The sequence below is a fragment of the Berghia stephanieae genome, chromosome 4 (genome assembly GCF_034508935.2).
Source record: "Berghia stephanieae isolate SIO BIC M18660-M18661 chromosome 4, UCSD_Bste_1.3, whole genome shotgun sequence".
In the NCBI taxonomy this organism is placed as follows: Eukaryota; Metazoa; Mollusca; class Gastropoda; order Nudibranchia; family Aeolidiidae; genus Berghia; species Berghia stephanieae.
The window spans coordinates 75,496,690-75,518,280 of NC_088363.1; the positions used below are offsets into that span (position 1 = coordinate 75,496,690).

A 21,591-nucleotide genomic window follows, 5' to 3' on the forward strand; every position below is an offset into this window, starting at 1 on the left:
TCTCAAAATCGATATTTTACTCGATTTTTGACAATCGAGGACCCGCCCATCCCCTTAAAGATTCAAGAACAGTATATCCTTGTGTCCAACCCGTAATAAACTAAAAGTTCATCCAGGGCATAGTTACAGAATACTTATCAAAAGGAATGCACTTAAAGAAAACCTTAAAATCTCATACATAAATATCAACAAATCACTTTTGCAGACAACAAACAGAAGATATAGAAACAAATATTGACAGTTGTGTTCAGATAAAGGATCTCAGAAACAGCCTGTGAAAAGCCAGATATATTGTCTCGTGGTATAATAATATATGAACAAAATATATTGAAAGCTAAAAATCAGACCTTACGATACGACTAAATGTATTCAATCCTTGCGATACAACTAAATGTATTCAATCCTTTAAAAAAAAGATAAATAGAAGACTTCATTTCTAAAATGTTTGCAAGAATCTGGTCAAAATAAATAAAATCAATCAGAGTAATGAAAGTAAATTTATCACAAGAACTGCTAGGCCTTAGAAAACAGAAAGCAAAGAGCAGTTGGTTTAAAAAGAGAGTATCAGTTACAACTTTTAATCAAAAACTTGTAAAAATACTTTTTCACCTTACCGGATATGAAGTTTTATGTCAAAAAAATATAAAAAGTTAAACATTTCTCTATTTACCAAATGTCATAATTTCAACACACAGTTGAATATTTCTGTTTTAGTCTATTATCAAAGACAGCTTCAAAACAAGCAACATATAATCTTAGAACAGTTCAGCTAAATTAAATTCTATTATAGAATGAAACCTTACTATTGATACTATTGAGCTGGGTGAATGTTCTTTCCCTTTTAGAACTGCACTTATCTTTATAGGCACCCTGTGGTAAACCTCAAGATATCGTATTTATAAAACGATAATTATCAATAAAATCAAAAGCATATATGTCCAAACATTTATTTTTCATCAAATCAAAAGCATATTATGTTCAAATATTTACCCATCAGTAATAGAGGTGCCAGCATGAACTACAGCAACATCAGTGGATTCAATATCAGAAAGACCTGTAATTTCATTTATCAAAAAATTACATTAATAATATCATTTTTATAAAAAGTTACATAAATTGCCTTGTTATATAATATAAGAAATTTTCATCTCTTGAGACAGTAAAAATCATAATTTACAAAAACAACACTTTTTAAAATCAGTTTAATTGAGCCAGAGACTTTCTGAACAAGTAATTGTATGGAAAATAACTATTCATGATATTTTCACCTAAAAGTGCTGTTTTTTCTCAATCTAATTTTTAAAAATGGAATAACGAAATACCTGTGACATAAATCACAGAATGATTATATAGTTTCAAAATTTACAGTAAGACAGACAAGGTATTACTTCTAAACAGGTAATTTTGTGGAACTCGGCTAGCTGTGGTAATGTACACAGCTTTGTGAAACACACAGTAAAAATCGAAATGTGTAAATTTATCAGATTCAATCAAATCTATCAATCTGTGTCTATACATATTACACTTTTTCAGTCGGATTTTATATCAATCTAAACATAAAAGCTACTTGTACTTAGAACAAATTTTCATTATTTCCATGAACAAAGTAAATGACAACATTTTTACCTGATATCGGGAGGCCTTTCTTATAAGAGCCAGGATATCCACCACTGACCACAACCACTCCAACAGCTGTCATGTTTTCATCAAACGAAGGCAGAGCATCACATAGAGAACCATTCACACACGATTTCATTGTGGAAAATAAATCAGAGGTCAAAAGAGACAAAATTGACTGAAAAAAAGGAGAAAGTGATATGAGATCAATAATACTAATCATATATCATAAATTTTATAAATCCCTGCATCTGGTTAAAAATCTATTGTAATCCTATTCAGAGCTGCCAACCCCATCTGATGAGAATGTGTACAATGGGACCTCAAAATGGGGGAGATTTCATAAAAATGGGTACAATCCTGAAATCGACGGAAACTAACCTTTGTCAAAGTAAGAGGAAGGTATACTTATATAAAGTCACACTGCACAATTTCAATTGCAGCAACAATGATGTTCCCAAGACTATAATCCAATCCTTTCAGAATTCTACCTCCCAGCATGAAGATCATAATTGGTCAAAAAATATATGAATAGCCACCTGGTCACCAAGGTTTCTCAATAGGCTAGTAATAATATTAAAGAAAACTTAAGTGACTCTGTACACTGAAAATGGGTACAATCTTGGGGGAAATGCGTACAAGCGCACAATCGCTGAAAATGTGTACAATTCCGCATTTTTTGCGGTAGGTTGGCAGCTCTGTCCTATTCTATGTTCGATTTGTTGTTTTGCTTTCTATTCCTGCCCAACAATTTACATCATTTAAAAAACATGGTAACAAGAGCTCCTTAAGCATTATCATTTCCCTATTAAAATCAAAGTACAGTTGTAGTAAAATTGATAAACTTGCTTGTGGCATTCATCACTTTATGTCTATTACTCACTTTAAAAAATGTCAACAAACCTGAGTTTCAGGATCGCCAAACCGACAGTTGAATTCCAAAACCTTTGGCCCTTCTTTAGTTAACATTAAACCAGCATACAAAACACCTGTGATAAAAGAGAGAAAAAAAACTCCAGGTATATTAATAATCTGCACACTCCCTTACTGCTAAATTACTTTTTAAATCAAATAACAATAAAATTAAAAATAAATTCTCATTTCACTCCATCATAGATTGTATTCATGGTTTTATTTTCATTCTTGTTTTATTTTTTTTTAATTTTTGCTCACGAATATAGAACCTTGGAAGCAGGTTTGTAAAACAAATGAAGCAAAATCAAACAACCTTGCAGGAATACAGTTGCAAGACAGCCAATGAGTGTAAAGGAATTAGAGAAATAAAAACATTGGAAGAAGCTGCTTACCAATATATTTTCTGTTTTCTTTAGCCATGCATCTGACTGTTTTTTCAATTATTTCAGTTTTTATAAAATTCAAGTCATCGTCAGATAACTAAAAAAAAAAAAAGGAAAAAAATTATTCATTAGATTACCAATATGATTGACCTCAGTAGAGATCAAAGAGCAACAAAAGCAATCTAACTGTATCAAAATATTGTTACCCGGAAACTATGCTTTTGTTTATTGGAATTATTGTTATCTGTGAGGGCGGGGGGAGTGGAGAATAATAGTGAATGAAAAAATGAAAACTAATCTATAAAGGCCACCGAAATTCTGCCATACACAAAATAAAGAAGATATAGCTTCATTCAAGCTCTATCATTATTGCATAAATAAACAAACAAATAAATACATAAATATATTTTTTTTTGCTTTTTAATGAAAGAAAAAAAACAGAAAACAATAAAAATGAAAAGAAAAAGAAAGGAATAAAAAAATTGAACACTACATAAGTTTTAAAAAAGGGAGAAAGCACTGAGATACTACATGGGATATGATTCAACTCCAATTTGCTTTAAAAATATTAGATTAAACAAAAGATCAATTAGATTAAACAAAAGATCAATTAAATTAATTTATTTCTACATATCAAATGGGGGGTGATGGGGAAGAAAATAAACACATGCACGAATATACATCTGATGGTGGGTGAGTTATTCAAATTCAAATCTTACACCAGGATATGGGCATACAACTCCCATGCCCCCCGTGTTGGGTCCTTGATCACAATCCAGAAGACGTTTGTGGTCCTGGGATGGTGGCATTAAATGGACATTATGGCCGTCACTAAAGGCAAGGACCTGATCACAAGTTTGGATAAAAAAATAAGCAAGATTAAGTCCATGTGTATGTCTGTTTTCAAGGTTTTTCAAAACACTTAAAAGACTTGGGAGTTTCATCAATGTTAGAGAGAAAATTTTGCCATATTGTACCCTTGTGAGCATCTTGTTCCAGCCAAATGGTGAGCCCTAGATTATCTTCTTTCCACAATACAAATATGCATTCATTCATACAAAACAGGATGCCACTCCAAAGATAAGCATAAGCTCACTGTAATGCATTGCTAGCCTTGACAATGATCTCTGCACTAACGTTCATCTCTCCCAAGTGAAAAAATGTATGACATAATCAGGGTATTTAAATTACGGCATTAAGAAGGTTAAAGAAAGAAAGACTGCAAATTACATTAGTCAGCATTTATAGCTTATCAATGTTATCATTTAAAATGACAATGGGATATTATCAGCATGGATATCACTGTTCAGTTATCTTAACATTGATGTGAAAATATCGAAGCTTGTAGCAATTAAAAGAAGAGAAAGAGTAGACAGATAGATCTATGTTGTTGAATGTTTGAAATAATGTCATGTTAAAGCAAAATTAATTCCACAGTAAACTAACAATCCAATCATTTCTACTCACAGATACTTCTGGGCCTTCAAGAAGCTCCTCTATCACAACTATATCCCCAGCATTTCCAAACACTTTTTCTGTCATCATATCCCTAGCTGCTTTGCAGGCTTCTTCTCTTGTTGATGCAACCACGACTCCTTTTCCTGCAGCCAGTCCACTTGCTTTAACAACCAAAGCTTCAAAATCAGCACTGTTATAAATTCATAAACAATTTCTCATTAGATTTTTTAAAATAGCACAATATTTTCTTAATGTGCTTGAAGCGCTGTACAAAGAGTCTTAAGCCAACAGCAATGCATAGCATATAGGACAAGAATTGACACTCATTAGTCACAATACTAAACTTTCTTTGGACAGAGAGAACGCTGTTACCACCCATGTCCTCATGAAAAAAAGAAAACGAATTTAATTTTAATGAAATGTATGTAAAATTATTTATAAAATCCTCTAATTCTATTCGAGAATTTTAAAATATTGTACAGATAATGCTTACTTTGTAATGAATGTGCAGGCTTCCTCAGGATCTGTAAAGCTTTGAAATCTTGCTGTTGGAATGCCATGGCGCTGCATGAATTGTTTGGCAAAGTCTTTACTGGCCTCAATCTCTGCTGCAGCAGCAACTGGTCCAAAACATTGAATTCCTTTGGCATTAGAAAAGTCAAGAACATTATTACTACTTTATTATGAGGTGTATAATACACTCGAAAACAGTATGCATAATGGTTATCAATAAGTGGTAAAATCACATTGCAAATTGGCCAGTCACCTTCTAGTTGAACAATGCTTCCCTAAAACGAATTGTTTGTCACGCTTCCAATGTCTTATAAAATTAGAAATATTTTTTTCTTCCTTTAATATTTTTTCTACACTCCAGTGACAAAACTGCCAACCAAAACCAAAACAGATTAGACAACTAATAATTTAGAAAGATTTAAGTCAATATTGATTTTTTTTCCTAGTCTTTAACTAATTTATTATTCGGAATATAACTGAAACTGATTTGTGTTCAAAAGTAATTGCATATTTCTGAGCGAGTGTGTCTGTTATCATATGATACTTGAAGATAAAAGTGCATTTGACTCAATACTTTATATGTCAATTGATTAAAACTATTTTAGTTACTATGCAATGTATTTTATCTACTCTTTTATTCTTTGCAAAGTGCTTAAAGCCTAAGTAAATGGAGTGAAGCGTTAAACTTGTTTGTGACTTTCTTGGTAGCTCACATAACAAGTGATTTTTTTTCAAATCACAGACTAAGTATCAGTCCACCTTCATTAGAATGGGCCCTGGCCACAAATTGCATTCGTCCCATCCCTAAATAATTGAATTGATTAATGAACACAATTGTGGGATACCTGAGTACCCAAATATCAGTATTCGATTACGTTATTTCAAGAATAAAAAGAATCACTTCGATTCCAAAATGGCTGACTATTGTTGACGTTTTCTACTTAACAAATTATCATTAGCAATCTACAATACACTACAAATGGCGACGAGGATCTAGAACCCAGATAAGTGCAATAACGTTTACATGTATTTTCATTCTACCAAGCCATAAAACTATAATCTATTGACAGACTACTACCAACTATTGAGCTTGCATTCTCCAGTCTTGTACGTGTACATACCAACATGCCAAGACCCGACACCTTCAACGAAGGACTAGAGTCCTTCACAAACTATAAAGAAAGACTGGATGCGTTTTTTGTTGCAAACGACATTACCGAACAGAAACAAACAGCAACTCTGCTATCATCCATCGGGCTAAAACGTACAACACACTACGATGTTTGACGTCACCCGACCTTCCCTTTAGTAAAAGTTACGAAGAACTTTGCAAACTGCTGTCCAACCATTACTGCCCCCCTCCACTTGAGATAGTTGAAAGATTCAAGTTTCATAAACGCAGTCAAGCGATGGACGAATCCTTCCTGATTTTTTAGCATCCATAAAACGGTTGGCTGAACACTGCAAATTCGGAGACAATTTAAAAATGTCTCTGCGTGACAGATTTGTTTGCGGAATACGCGATGAAACCATACAAAAGAGACTCTTGCAAGAGCCAAATCTCACTTTAGAATCTGCAACAGCTTTGGCACTTGCAATGGAAACTGCCCAGCGAGATGCAGCGGAAATCCACACAACAACATCCGGCAAATCAACAGCTGATCTCAACATTATAAAAACAAATCAGCCTTTACCTACTAACAGAAGACATAACTCACAAACATACCCACCGTGCCAATCATGTGGGAAAAATAACCACAGGAGAGCCGACTGCTACCTCCGTGATGCAGTGTGTAAGTCATGCAACAAACAAGGACACATTCAGAGAGTGTGTCAGGCCAGGAAGGGCAGCCAACAACAGAGGAGAGGAGGAGACAGAACCTCACAATCCCGACAAGTTCACGAGCTAGATGAAGACAATGTTTCCGAAGATAATTTTACACTGGAAATGTTTCACATGGAAGGAAACACACCAAAAATAAAGGTAGACTTGCAAATCAATAATATTCCTACAAAAATGGAAGTTGACACAGGATCTGCTGTTTCAGTGATGACGAAGAGGGACTTCACAAAAACATTCAAAACCTTCCCAAATTTGGAAAAGACAGCTGTTCGTCTGAAAACATACACAGGTGAAACCATTATTCCACTGGGAAAAATTTCAGTTCATGTAGAACTCAACAATCAGAAGAAAATACTGCCACTCCTTATACTTGACAAAGGCAGCAATCCTATTTTGGGAAGAAACTGGTTGGCCGCTATAAAACTGAACTGGCAGAGCATACATCAGATGACGACACCTAAAGATAGATTCAATACAGAAAAATTGAAAGCTCAGTTTCAAGATATATTTTCAGATGGAATTGGAAAAATAAAAGGAATAGAGGCAACACTTCATCTAAAAGAGGGAGCCCTTCCCAAATTCCACAAAGCCAGACCAGTGCCATACGCCTTAAAACAAAAAGTTGAGAAAGAACTAGACAACTTAGAAGAACAAGGGATAATCACAAAAATTGCAACCTCGGATTGGGCCACACCCATCGTACCCGTATTGAAAAGCAATGGAACAGTGAGAATATGTGGTGACTTCAAGGTAACAGTCAACCCAGCACTTAACACAGAGCAATACACAATGCCAAAAATGGAAGACATGTTAGCTACTTTGGAACAAGGTCAAACATTCTCTAAAATTGATCTGAGACAAGCATACCTTCAGCTCCCTTTAGACAGCGCGTCACAAAAAGTAACAACAATCAACACGTCAAAAGGACTGTATTCCTTCAACCGTTTAGCGTTTGGTATTTCTTCGTCACCAGCAATTTGGCAAAAGACAATAGACACAATCCTCCAGGGAACACCCGGAGTTCAATGCAACCAAGATGACATGATAGTCACAGGGAAAACAAACGATGAACACTGGCAAAATCTGCTACTAGTCCTAGCTAGACTTCAAGAGTATGGACTGAAGGTCAATCTTGAAAAATGCCAATTCTTCCAAGACGAAGTTATCTTTTGCGGTGTCAAAATAACCAAAAATGGCTTGCACAAAACCGAAAACAAGGTCAAGGCCATCATCGACGCACCACAGCCAACAAACAAAACACAACTCAGATCATTCCTCGGCTTGTAAATTATTACCACAAGTGGCTGGAAAATGTAGCTCAAATTGCGAAGCCACTGTACAATCTTCTACAGGATAACACAAAATTTGAATGGTCAACTGAAGCTGATCATGCTTTCATTCAAATAAAAACAATGATCGCTTCGGACAAAGTCCTCATGCGCTACGACCCCGATCGACCATTGCGACTCGCCTGTGACGCTTCACCATACGGCATCGGCTGCGTTCTCTCGCACATCACACCAGAAGGCGACGAAAGACCTATTGCATACGCCTCAAGAACCCTCAATAAGGCAGAACAGAATTACTCCCAACTAGACAGAGAAGCTCTAGCTATCACATGGGTGTTAAAAAGTTCTTCAATTATGTATGTGGCAGGCACTTTACACTAATCACTGACCATCAGCCACTCAAATACATCTTCTCGCCCACAAAACCAGTCCCTGCAATGTCTGCAGCCAGACAACAGAGATATGCAATTTTCCTTTCAGCCTTCGACTACTCAATCGAATACAGGAACTCCAAGTCAAACGCTAATGCAGACGGATTTTCACGATTGCCTTTACCCACCACAAACTCAAGTCAAGAGGCCGATTCAGCAGATGAACTATTCTATACAGAAGTAATAGAGTCCTTACCAGTCAACGCAGCAAACGTTGCCAAAGAATCACGCCACGACAAAACACTGTCACAAGTCATACATTACGTCCAAACTGACAGATGGCCAAACACAGTCAACGAAGAACTGAAACCTTACTTCAACAAACAAAACGAACTGTCAGTGCAACAAAACTGTCTCTTTTGGGGATATAGACTCATCCCTCCACAAAAACTGCATGCAAAAATCTTAAGTGTTCTTCATGAAGGACACATTGGTATAGTCAAAATGAAAAACTTGGCTAGGGGATACTTCTGGTGGCCTGCTATTGACAAACAAATCGAGGCAACTACAAAAGGGTGCCCTGGTTGTGCTTCAGTTCAACCTGATCCACCGAAAGCTCCTCTTCACCCATGGCACTGGCCCGACAAGCCATGGCAAAGAATTCAAATAGACTTTGCGGGACCATTCATGGGATTAATGTTTCTAGTGGTCGTCGACGCCCATTCCAAATGGGCCGAAATAATACCGACATCCAACGCCACATCCATTTCAACAATCAATATATTGAGCAATCTTTTTGCAAGATTTGGTTTACCTGAACAGCTCGTATCTGACAACGGTGTGCAGTTCACATCCAATGAATTCAAATCCTTCACAAAGGTCAATGGAATCAAGCACACCCTTAGCACACCCTACCACCCAGCAACCAACGGGCTGGCTGAGCGAATGGTCCAAACTTTCAAACAAGCTATGAAAGCTTCAAAAGATGAGAAGGGTACCATCCATACCAAACTGGCAAGATTCCTGTTTGCTTATAGGAATGCACCACACACCACAACAAACGAGAGCCCAGCATCACTTATGTTTGGCAGACATCTGCGAACTCACCTAGACATCATTCGACCAAGCATTCATACAAGAGTATCTTCATGTCAAGACCGTCAGCTTCGTACTCACTCTTCTGCCAACACCAGGAACTTCGACAACGGAGACAACGTCCTGGTCTGAGACTACCGCGGACACCAACGATGGCAACACGGCGTAATACATGCCCAAACGGGAACACGCACCTTTGAAGTCAAAACAGCTCCCGGAGCCATATGGAGACGACACTCCGACCAAATTGTTCACACAAACGCCCCTGCAATCACAAGCAAACCAGCACCGGCACCACTATTGGACATCGTCCCAAACTTCAGAACGACAGAGATACCAACCATGGTTCAAACAACCCCAGCGAATGACCGAGATCCAAATTCTACGCGGTCACAGGTCGAGGTCCCGCCCTCACCACATAGAGAATTCCCAAATTCTCTAAGTCTCTCTGACAACATGTCACAGAGAACGCAATCTCAAAACAATCACAACACTACAAGTGCACCTTACACTACGAGAAGTGGTCGCAACGTGAGAAAACCAAACAAATTCACACTGTAGGCAGGGCCATTTATAAGCCTTAAGAGAAATATTTGTGACGTTGCGACCACAAACATAAAAACACTTTGCATCTACACAGCCGCACGAAGTAGACACTAGTTAAGACTATTAGAGTCCATTACTGTGTTTTCTTTTATCATTATGAACTGTTGACCACTTCAACTAGTTTAGTACTACACAGAAGAAACACTTTTTCTTACTCATCATTGATATATGAGATAATTTTTTTTTTCCCCTCGTATGCAAACATTATTTTATTTTTTTTTCTCATTTACTTAATTAATCATTTAAGCTGTATAAAACAAATGTAAGAATGAATGAACCATTATGTAAACCAAAACGAGCGAAAGTATAATAGCTCATTTTTTTTTTACATCATCTAATTTTTTTTTAAGGGGGAGATTGTGGGATACCTGAGTACCCAAATATCAGTATTCGATTACGTTATTTCAAGAATAAAAAGAATCACTTCGATTCCAAAATGGCTGACTATTGTTGACGTTTTCTACTTAACAAATTATCATTAGCAATCTACAATACACTACAACAATCACAAAATTACTTTTACACATTGCCTACGTCACAACCCCATAATAAGAATTGGTTGCTTTGCCTAAATGGCATACTTCTAACATTTGTTTGTCTTTTTATTTTTAACGATTTAATATTAGGCCGTGGTCAATGGTTCAATTCAAAACAGATGAAAAAAAATAAATTCTACAATAAAAAAATAAAAAACTTTGGGTTTTGTCAATCCAATATTGAGGGAGCAACGGTACCTAAATTGTGCTTTTATATGACCAAAAAAGTTTTTAACAATAATAATACCTTTTCCAGAGAGCTCATCAGCAATGCCTAGAGCCAGAGGATCTTCAGGCCCAACAACAACAAACGATATTTTGTTCTCCATACACCATGAAACAACATTAGGAATATCTTTCACATTCAAAGCTGAAACATGAAAATACAATAATATATACAATCATTCCAGGACTTTAATTCTAAGCAAGAGTTAATGAAGTTGGAGTTTTTTATTGTTTCTAATCCAGAGCCCATTGCATGCGGATGTCTTTAAAGATATTGTTACTATGTCATAGAGAGTGAAGTTGTTGTTTAGAAAAAATAATTTAAAAAAAAACAAAAAAAAAAAACGAAAGAAAAGAAAAGAAAAATAGAAAAAAAAAAAAAAGGAAAAGAAAACCCCAATAAAAATAGCTAAGAGTGATTGCCATGTACAGACTCCAAGTAGTGAGTCATATGGCACCTCAGCATCTTTGCAAACCTGGACCAATTCTACATAGGAATAGTTGGAGAGAGAGGTAGGTACAAATCTGCTTGCAACAAAAGGGGTGCTCTGGCTCACTGGTTTAATAATTTTATAACATTACTAGGATAACTCCTCAAGATAACACCGCCACTGATGAGAATGACTGACCATAAAAAAAAAAAAAGGAAGGAAATTCTTCTCCCACCATTTGTGATAGAGAATATCTTACCAGTTTCAAATTATATGGTTTCTTGATGACTGATAATCTGGCAGTGGAAGTGGTTGTAATATTGGTGGGAGGGGTGATGACGTGGTGATGGAGGTAGTTACATAGTAGTGATAGTAGGAATGATGGTGTGGTAGTGGTGGTAGAAATGATGATGTGGTGGTGATTGTAGTAGTGGTGGTAGGAAAGATGATGTGAAGCTGGTGGTTATTGAAGTGGTAGTAGTAATGGTTTCCAGGACAAAATGTAAATTTCCGTATTTTTCAGGACAGTCATTATTATTTTTCAAATTTTTGGGATAAATCAAGAAATTCCGGGGCCGTAGGCATGCTGGCTGCATCCCATGTCAGCGTCATTGACTACCATTGTCACGGGTCAATGGCCACAGTGCTAGGTTCGCAGGAAAACTGATCAATGGTGCAATGGGTAATGATTGATGGCTTTGGTTGTTCAAAGCTGTCACCACCAAATGGTCTGTTTGTTCACTGAGAAGAATGTGTAGACAATGCATTCTTAATCTGTTACTTACTTATGCAACCATTATGAGTGGCATATTCGTTAATCGTTTGCTTTTCATCAAAATGTGAAATGTCTGATAAATGTTGTTGCAATAACTGACATACAAAGTGATTACGATGGATAAATGCAGAGTGGACTATATGAAATCTGAAAAATTAATCAATTTCATGGCCACCACTTAATTGGGATTATATGTCACGAATCGAACCGTCCAAATAAACCTGCTTTGACTGCAGTTTTTAAAAGGCATAAAAAAACAAACAAGAACGGGCTGATTTTTATGCGGTTAAAAATGAAGCCAGGATATCTCATTCTGAAAAATATCGACTAACATGCATTTGTTGAACTTCACGGGACAGCCGGTAAAGTTTGCTGAATCCATGAAAACGACTGTCAGACTTAAAAGGTGATGTAGCCTACTGTACAAGTATATGCTCTTAACTGTTTGCACATCCATGTCTCATAGATTGTTGACGTCATCCACAGAAAACATTGTCAGGTGTCACAATGCATTTCTTTTATAGTGTGTCAAATTATTGTGATAAATGGGTTTGATTGCTTTGTATGACAGGCAGATATTTAAAATGGCTTTGGCTGAGGCTGACCAAATATTTATGTCACATTACAAGTAGGCGACCACAAGACGAAAATGAAAAGTGAGTTGTTGTTAGCGGTGCATGAGGAAACAAATGAAATAATTGGTTGAGCAATTGAATACAACTCACAGTAATAAACTTTGTTTTCGTGATCATCATCTTGTATTATGGTGTAGTTATTTTGTCAGTGTCAGGCTATAAGTACACCAAGGCTATGGCACAACGCAACTTGCGCTTCTCTCTTCATGGGAATTGTGGGGGGAGGTCAAGGTTGTCTTGGTTAAGTTTGTTGAAACTGAAACCTTTCGTGGATGCTGTGAAAAATTTACTTACACATTGAGGGAAAGAATTTGGGAATTTTGTCCTTGTTTGATGAACCAGTGAATTTCTGTAGTGCGTGTTTGCTGAACACATGTTGCACTTTAGACACAACTTTACTTTCACCTCAGAGTAACCACCTCCCACCCCCAACTTATCTCATAACCTGCTTCAGCTAATACTGGCTAATGTTGTCATCTGAGAAGTCATAATTAGAGAGTACCACTGCTTTTAATACAGCCCCCCCCCCCCCCCCCCCCCGAACATAACCTTTGCAAACTCATAACCTGACACTGACCCAAAAAAAATGTCACAATTTCAGGCCAACTCCACCTACCAAAAGTGACCAATGTATTGTATTCAATGGTTCAAACAATGAGATCATTTGTTTCCCTGAACACCATTAACGAAAAATAAATGTTAACTTTCTTTTGGTGATAATCGCTTTGTATTGAATGTGATTTTTAGGAAAGTGTCAAATTATAAGTTAATGGAAGCCACAATCCTGAACTCATTATTCTTGATAAGTTTCTCAAAACTGAGGTAGGCTAATCATTAATCATTTCATAAAAATATCTCTTTACTTACTGACATTACTAGTCCTATCTACAGAACTTGTTCCTGCATTGCCAGGTGCAACAAAGAGCTGTTCAACATTCTTGGACTTGGATAAGCTTTTGGCCAAGGCATGCTCTCTCCCACCACCTCCAATCAGCAAAACTCTTTCAGTCATTTTCTCTCCTTGCTATTAAACAAGTAATTTTTAGTTGAATTACCAGTTTATTTGCAATGAGTGTTAACTTTAAATTAAGAAGCCTGTTGGAAGAAAATAACAGTATTGATACACATGTAAGTTATTAACAAGAAACACCAATTCAGTTAACAAAAGATGTAAATTAATGATTAATGACAAATGGTCGTATTTGAGGACTCGGATGGGACTTTAATGATTTGAAAAATGGCAGTATTCTTGTTTTTTATAATGTTCTAGTTGGGAGTTTGGGAGGGGGAACTTTTTTTTTTTAAGAAAAAGTCTCCCACCTCCTAAACCACCTACTATAACATTCAAAAAATAAGTCCCCCCCCCCCCCCCCCCCCCCCTCCAACCCCCTACTAGAACAAGGAACAAGGAGCTTTCGGAAGGCCTCCCAAAAAATGTAATGTCAGTCTAAGAGACAGTCTAATTCAAGGCTATCTTGAGTTTGAGAGTGATCAATAAGAACAATTCACGAGGAATGAGTAACGCCAGAATAAAAAAAAAAAATGCAAAATACCAATCAAAATAAATATTATAATGCGTGTTCTCGGCGAAAAAAAAAAAAGAAAAGAAGAAAAAGAAAGAGAAAAGAGAGTTAGATAGATAAAAGAAACAGTAATTAACTTTGCAAATTATAGTATAATAATAATCAAACGGCACAATCTGAATTCAGTCGGTTCAAACTTTGAAGTAGTTTAACTTGAGGACATTTTAAAACACTAGCTCACCCCTAACGCCTTACTTCTTACCACTACAAAAGGTACAACATGAAACCATGTGCCGTAAGTGCAGTCGGCAAACACGCGTGATAGATGGTAGTGTCGAGCGGAAGTCTCGATGATACCTCAAGTCATCGGCCACCAACACTCAAAACTTCCCGAACTCGATGACCAAGGAAAAGTCGGGAATTCCCGAGAAGTAGCACTTCAACTGAGCTTTGGATGGCTTTTTTGTATTAAAACTTAAAATACATTAAATAAATTCACTTTGTATAATAATAAAACATTGATACCTATAACCATTTTGATCTATTTACGACGTTTGTGTTTTGTTAGCTGTTTAAAATATGATATAACGTCAATACCCAATACCAATGACTAGGTATTGAATGAAAGCACCAATGACTAGAGCGATGCTCGAGACTTTTTTGAGTCTCGAGACTCAAAAAAGCATCGAGACGCAAAAAAGTCTCGAGCTTCGCTGGAATCATCGCCGACGAGAGAGGGGTGAACAATGCAGATAGTACACATTGTTAGTAACGCGTGCGTCGCTCGCGCAGTATAGTCTCGAGACTCGGGACTCGGGACTCAATACGAGAAGCATCGACGACCAAGATTCTCGAGACGAGAAAAGCATCGAGAACTAAGTGGAGGTCGGGAAGTTCTCAGTCGTCGATGACCTGACTTCTCAAAACCAAAAGCATCGATGACCTTTTGGTGACCCAGATGCCCTCCCCTAATAGATGGACCGTGCTGTGTTTGTGTTTCAGTGATCCTTGACCTGACCCGCCCCCGTGACCCCGGTTGAACTTTAAGAACTAGTTAAAGGTATTCCTTATATTAGAAAAATAAAGTAAAACATAGCTCAGACACGTTTTTTCAACAGTAACACAAAATCAAATAAAAAGAACGAACGATATCTAACTCAGATACATGTTTTAAATTGCTAAGTATGAGAAATATGAAAATAAGCAGACGGTATTTGAATCACTACATAAGATTAGATTACCGGATGCGCTAAACTAGAAAGACAAACCAGACAAACACAAGATTGAACGTTTTGATATTCCTGTAACTAGCAATTTGACTTTTATTTGGCCAAACAAATTTATAGCATAAACGATCATTAAAGGTCTTTTTTTTCTTCATGAAGGTGTAAAATTATACTCATATTAATGCAAATAACTCAAAACTTTTTTGATTTCTTTTTGATTGAATATGTACATATTATGATTAAAAAATAAATGTTTGTTACTTTTTAGTTTATATTTGGCAGACTTTCACAATATTATCTGAAAAAAAAGACAGTGTAATAAAAATATTGAATGTTTGATTACAATTTTACGAACCACGAGCTACGAAGCCATGACGACTTGGAATTTTGAGAATGAGCAACAACAGCTGACTCAACTGAATCTTCCAATTTGATTGCAATCATGCATAGACTTTGTCGACACATTTGCATAAGTTTGTTTAAATGAATGAATGAATGCTTATTTGCATCACGCCATAAGATTCACTTCGGGTTGCTGGAGAAAAAGTTTATGCAGCAAACATTTCATAACTTCAGTTTCAGTCATCCACTTACCAAACCACTCATCTCAACTTTTCTTGTTTCAACGGCATTCGTCATTACCAATACAACCAGCAACATTTCAGATAAGAAAAGAACGTATAGGTGCATTAGATCAAAAATTAAATACTCAGATCTTAAGTAAACGATCCAATCATCTTATGGCCGACAATAAATATATTGTTGGCTATGCCAAGTTAGGTACATCCAGCTGTAAGAAATGCAAAGAAAAGATAGATAAAGGAGCTTTACGAATCGGTAAAGTTACAGCGAATCCATTTTCAGACGATGGAGACACCATGAAACAATGGTTTCACCCAAAGTGTATATTTGAGACTTTTATTCGAGCAAGAGCCACAACAAAAAAGATCGAAGATCCAGATGATGCAGAAGGTTTCGATGAGTTGCGCCAAGAGGATAAAGATGTCATTCGAAAACTCATCGATGGTAAGAGTAAGATGTTGATTTTTTCACAAATAACTAATTCTATTGTTCAAGTATTAATTGTTTATTCCACTTTTTAGACGTGTTTACTATGTTAGAATAATCTAAATCTATTTATTAACGCTTACATTATTTCAAGAGTTAATTATATCTTTTATTGTTACATATTAGATTTTCAAGCCGCAGCCAACAGAAAAGGTGCTACGCCCAAGAAGACTACACAGTCAAAACTTAACGTTACCCAGAAATCTAAACAAATTGACCAACCTGGACCAAGTAAGTGAAATAACATCTTTTAAAATAAAACCAGTGACAATAACTGTGTTATTAATTTAATTTTGTGACACTAAATGAAATTTTGACACGATGTGTAATCATGTTTTATAGAACCAACTAAACAGCCATCAAACTGCAAAACAATGGAATTTTGGTAATATTGAAGTCTCCATTTTCATGCGCTTGATCACTGGAAATCAGGAAAAGTGCGTTATACCTTGGTCCTGCTAATGAAGCAGATTTAAATTCTTGTGCAAAGACTGATGACCCAATATCTTTATTTTCGAAGCTCCATGTACATTTGTTTGAAATTATTTACATGAAACGTTTAGTCTTAAAATATACAAATCCTTAGTGGTCATGCATTCAAGTTTTTCCCCTTTAAATATGTGATATGAAGTATTCTATTTTCTTTGATATTTTACATATGTTTATTTGTTTTGTTTTTTTCCACACAACTCAAATGCTAGGAGAACTTATCTTATCACTCTTCAGGTACATCTACAAATGCAGACATAAAACGAGATGGTCCGTCAAAGGCTGCACCAGATGATCCATTTGCAGAAAAAGATAACTCATTCAGACAATTCCGACGGCTTTGTGCAGATATTGCAGAGGAGAGTAGCTACCTTGAAAAAACAAAGCTTGTCCACAATTATATTACTAAAGGCCACAGTGGAGGTAAATAAAGTTTGGTTTTGATCAAACTACATGAATCAAAACAGAAAAATATTGATAAATCATTTTATAGGTTTAGGGAGAAGCACAATTAGGCCTGGCAATAAACTATGTCAAAATAGCTTGAATGGGGAACTTCAAGGTTAAGCAGAAGACATTTGTATACTCCAGCTTTTAAATATTGAAGTGAGCCAGTAGCTCAATTGAATTTAAAGTCACAATGAACATAAATCAGAAAAAGTAAATTTGCGAACATTCAACCACCTAAATGAAAGGGAATTGATTTAAGTCAAATTTAAATGAAAAATTCCACTTTAATATATATATAATAATTTAATATATATGCGTGTGTGCATCTTATGAAAATGTAGTCATTTGTAGCATATCTTATTGCTTTCTGTATTTATCTGTTCTTGCTTTTTTAGTTTCTAAATATAACAAGCAAATACTAGTATTGGTTTAACCATGATTTTATAGCATTCCTCTTTGATAATTTTTGGACAGCTTGATCATGATGTGTGTGTTTTGATATTAAAAACCTAAGATGAATTGGATTTCATGCATCAGTATTTATTTTGTTCTGTCCATTGAAGCTATTTATTGTAGCTCCTAAGTAATGTGCATGTTTAGTGTTTTTAAGAATTTAGTCATGTATAGTGGAGTTAAATTTCAAAACCAAGCATTTACCAAGGCCTTTTTTTTTTTTGGGATGCATACACATTTCTATAGGAAAATTCCACTGTTCAAATGCATTAGATTTTTTATCTCTCAATATCAATGTTATACCATGCCATTTGAGATAACAAGAATGGAAATAGTCCATCTACATTCTAAGAAGCAATACCTTTATATCAATATATTGTTTTTCGCCTTGAATTTATATGAATATTAGTTGATTCCATTTATATCTTTTTTATCTTACGATTAGATGACTTCAGAGGTGATTTGTATTTACTAATGAAGCTCTTATTGCCTGGTGTTGTGAAGACAGTTTACAACCTCAACAATAAACAGTTAGTTAAACTGTTTAGTATGGTAAGTTTCTATCACAATGCAAAACCTTGAGGTTCAATCGTGAAACACGTCATGGTTTTTATTTCTATTTGTTTACAAAACGTTATCTGTATGTTTCTTTCAGGATAAGATTTTTTTATTTTACTGAGACACTTAGATCATTATAAACATCATATGATAAAGACTTAATTTTTTTTTTTTTTTTTTTTTTGAAGTGGGAGGGGGGGGAATTGTTTTAATTTTTTGATTTTGTTGTTTTTGTCTAAAATGTTGATGTGATAAATTACAACTACAGCAACATTCTTTTGATTTCTCATCAGACATTTAATGTTTCCATTCCAAAGCAAGTTTTCTTGTCCAGAAATATGTCAAATAATGTCTTTATATTTCCAATTTTTGGAGTCCCCATTTTTAATATAATATCACTTCGTACTTTTCAGATTTTCGGGACCAGTTTGACAAAGATGGTGGAAGACCTTGATAATGTAAGAAGATATATCTTTTGAAAACATTTGAATGCACAAACATTTCATCCTCTAAATTCAATTATCACTGAAACAAACTAAAATCTGAATCTGAATGTTACTCAAAGTCCACTCAATTCTGAGTATTTCTATTTGTGAGTGGAGAGAGTTGTTGAATGTGGTAGCCATTATGGTATTTATGAAGTGGTTTGATAATCTTTGCTTGAAGGTGTCTAAATTTGTTGTGTTCACGCATAATTCAGGCCTGTAAATCTTCCGTCTATTGTCGGATTTCCGACAGTACGATTTTGCTCTATAAGTGCTAAAAAAAAAAAAATAATAGTAAAAATAAAATTCGTAACGTTAAAGAACAGAACCATTAAAAAAGAAAATAAAAGACATTTATTTCGTTCCTCGAAAAAATTAGATTTTATTCCGTTTCAAATACCGCCTTAAAAAAAACAAAACAAAAACAACTTTTTATTTGTTGCATCAAAGACATAACAAAACAAAAGCTATAATATTATCATGCCACCTACACACTCCACTAGCCGTGGATGTATTCACTGCCTGGTTACTGTGCCACACCCAGCGAGAGAGAGGTCGCGAAGTTTGCGCGAGTCATCTTCACACACGCACACACATCTAGTTAGTAAATAACGCACACACAGAAGTGTGTCGAACCGGACCGGAAGGTTTCTCTCTATTTTGCTACCGACACACATGCATATCTCCGGTTCTTATTTCTCAGTCTCTATATTTTATTGGTTCCGTCCCGATGTGAGACGGAAAAAAAATAATGCGAAATAATTATTTTTCTTCGAATTATATATTTTTCTTCGAAAGCTCTTGCACCACCTCCTCCTACTCTTCTTCTTCTTCTTCTTCATTGTCGTCGTCTTCTTCTTCTTCTTCTTCTTCTTCTTCTTCTTCTTCTTCTTCTTCTTCTTCTTCTTCTTCTTCTTCTTCTTCTTCTCTTCTTTTCTCTTCTTTTTCTTCTTCTATAAGAATTAATCCAGATAAACGAAAGAATCAGTGTAAACATTTAACACAAACAGGAGCGAAGATACACATCCTTCAAAAGGGTAGGAATTGTTCTCTTCCTTTCATTTTACAACTAACTCAGACCTGGGCCCTCAAATAATTGGGATTTTTTTTTTTTGGTACCATAAAATAAGGACCTCGTTATAAATAAGTAGGGGAAAGTGACATGATTTGACTAGTCAATTGACGTGTCATGTCTGTGTTGTGTCCATATTTTTGTCCTGTTGTGTCTATTTTCGCGTGCTCAAAAAGTTCCGACAATTTTTTCACCAACCATTTACAGGCCTGATAATTCGAGAAGAGCGTTCTAGTCTTTGATAGTGCAAATGAGTACTTGGAAGATGTTTGAGTTTGCAGATTGGTGTTTTAGTATTATTGGGTTTTTTTTTTCTTTGAATGCCTGAATTTTGTTGTTTGTCTGGTTGTTCTGGTGAGATGGCCGTCATTTTGAACATAAGAGTCATTCGATGTTCTTTCTGTCTGCCTTGTATGGTAGTCCATTCAAGCTGTTTTATCATGTTTGTTACGCTGCTATGGGGGCTGTAGTCATTGCAGACACATCTTGCAGTGCGGTGCTGGACACCTTCAATTTATTTTATGTCAAATTGTAGGTGTGGGTCCCATACTGTACTGGAATAGTCTATGGTTGATCTTACTAATGTATAGGCTTGTGTTTTTCAAGTTTGCTTTGCAAACATAAGAGACTAGCACAGGAAGATAAAATTACATTTTTTAAAACTTCTGAACCTTGCTTATCCTGCATCCCTTTGCATCTGCTGTATATTGTTGACCTTTATTGTGAATTTTACATATATGTTAGAATTAGAGTAAAAACTGTGTTTTTTAAAATTCATAATTATGGATATTGGATACATCTGAGATGTAAGCAAGTTGATGCTGTTTTTAATCTACTGACAAATTTGATCAGCCGAAATTGAGATGACACCTCTCTATGCCATGGTATTCACTTACACCTAAGTTGAAGTAATATATGTAAAGTACCTTTCCCAAAAGATACAGTGCTAAAGCAAGAATTATGCAATTATTGTCACACATCCAGTTAGTTATGCAATATTGTCACACACCCAGTCACTGATTATACTCAGCATCACTTGGTTTTGTTTCAAGACTTTGTACCACTTAGCCATTGATTTCATCAACCAGCGTTCAAGTCCTTTTCAAACACTTTAAAGAAAAGTCTTAGGCAAAATTGCAACATTGAATGTATAGGTGACAAAATGAAGGGCTAAATTTTTCACACTTTTCACACTGTTAATTGCCACAAGAATACTTTTCAATACAAAGTAGGCACTTACCATTAAGTTCAATAAGGATCCCTAGCCAACAGCAACACTTAAACATGTTGAACAAGACATGACGACGCCTGTTAAGCGATAGTACTATGGGTTTTTTTTTCCCAACTGAGACAATGCTGTTAATGGCCAGGTAATAATTTTGCACCTGAGAATGTAAATAGAAAGGACTCAACCATGTGCTGCTCAGAGCAGGACTTGAACCTCTGGACGTTCTAATCCAAAGGAAAGTGCCATACCATAAGACCACATAGCCATACATTTTGTTAAAAAATGCTTGTGTATTAGACATTTGATTCTTTTTTTTTCTCTCTTTCCATCACATTTTTCACGATGCA

At 35.7% G+C, this 21,591-nt stretch overlaps 2 protein-coding genes across 3 annotated transcripts in view; one reads left to right on the forward strand and one right to left on the reverse strand.

Moving 5' to 3' along the window:
* Nucleotides 1-14,544, reverse strand: part of LOC144971257 (trifunctional purine biosynthetic protein adenosine-3-like) — a 47,451-nt gene extending 32,907 nt beyond the window's left edge. The window contains exons 1-10 of one of the 2 annotated variants that reach the window (XM_078911838.1): nucleotides 14,478-14,544; nucleotides 13,560-13,787; nucleotides 10,874-10,996; nucleotides 4,867-5,014; nucleotides 4,383-4,563; nucleotides 3,635-3,760; nucleotides 2,925-3,012; nucleotides 2,521-2,606; nucleotides 1,627-1,795; nucleotides 991-1,054 (exon numbers count right to left, since the gene is read on the reverse strand). In XM_078911838.1, coding sequence (XP_078767964.1) covers nucleotides 991-1,054; nucleotides 1,627-1,795; nucleotides 2,521-2,606; nucleotides 2,925-3,012; nucleotides 3,635-3,760; nucleotides 4,383-4,563; nucleotides 4,867-5,014; nucleotides 10,874-10,996; nucleotides 13,560-13,704 — 1,130 coding nt within the window. In that variant the 5' untranslated portion in view covers nucleotides 13,705-13,787; nucleotides 14,478-14,544. Of the gene's footprint in view, nucleotides 1-990; nucleotides 1,055-1,626; nucleotides 1,796-2,520; nucleotides 2,607-2,924; nucleotides 3,013-3,634; nucleotides 3,761-4,382; nucleotides 4,564-4,866; nucleotides 5,015-10,873; nucleotides 10,997-13,559; nucleotides 13,788-14,456 lie in introns of both variants that reach the window. The other variant, XM_078911839.1, reaches the window with a different exon arrangement.
* Nucleotides 14,545-15,756: 1,212 nt separating this feature from the next.
* LOC144971249 (DNA ligase 3-like) overlaps nucleotides 15,757-21,591 on the forward strand; it is a 22,453-nt gene continuing 16,618 nt past the window's right edge. The window contains exons 1-5 of the mRNA XM_078911816.1: nucleotides 15,757-16,467; nucleotides 16,636-16,740; nucleotides 17,236-17,421; nucleotides 18,347-18,453; nucleotides 18,873-18,917. Coding sequence (XP_078767942.1) covers nucleotides 15,933-16,467; nucleotides 16,636-16,740; nucleotides 17,236-17,421; nucleotides 18,347-18,453; nucleotides 18,873-18,917 — 978 coding nt within the window. The 5' untranslated portion in view covers nucleotides 15,757-15,932. The remainder of the gene's footprint in view (nucleotides 16,468-16,635; nucleotides 16,741-17,235; nucleotides 17,422-18,346; nucleotides 18,454-18,872; nucleotides 18,918-21,591) is intronic.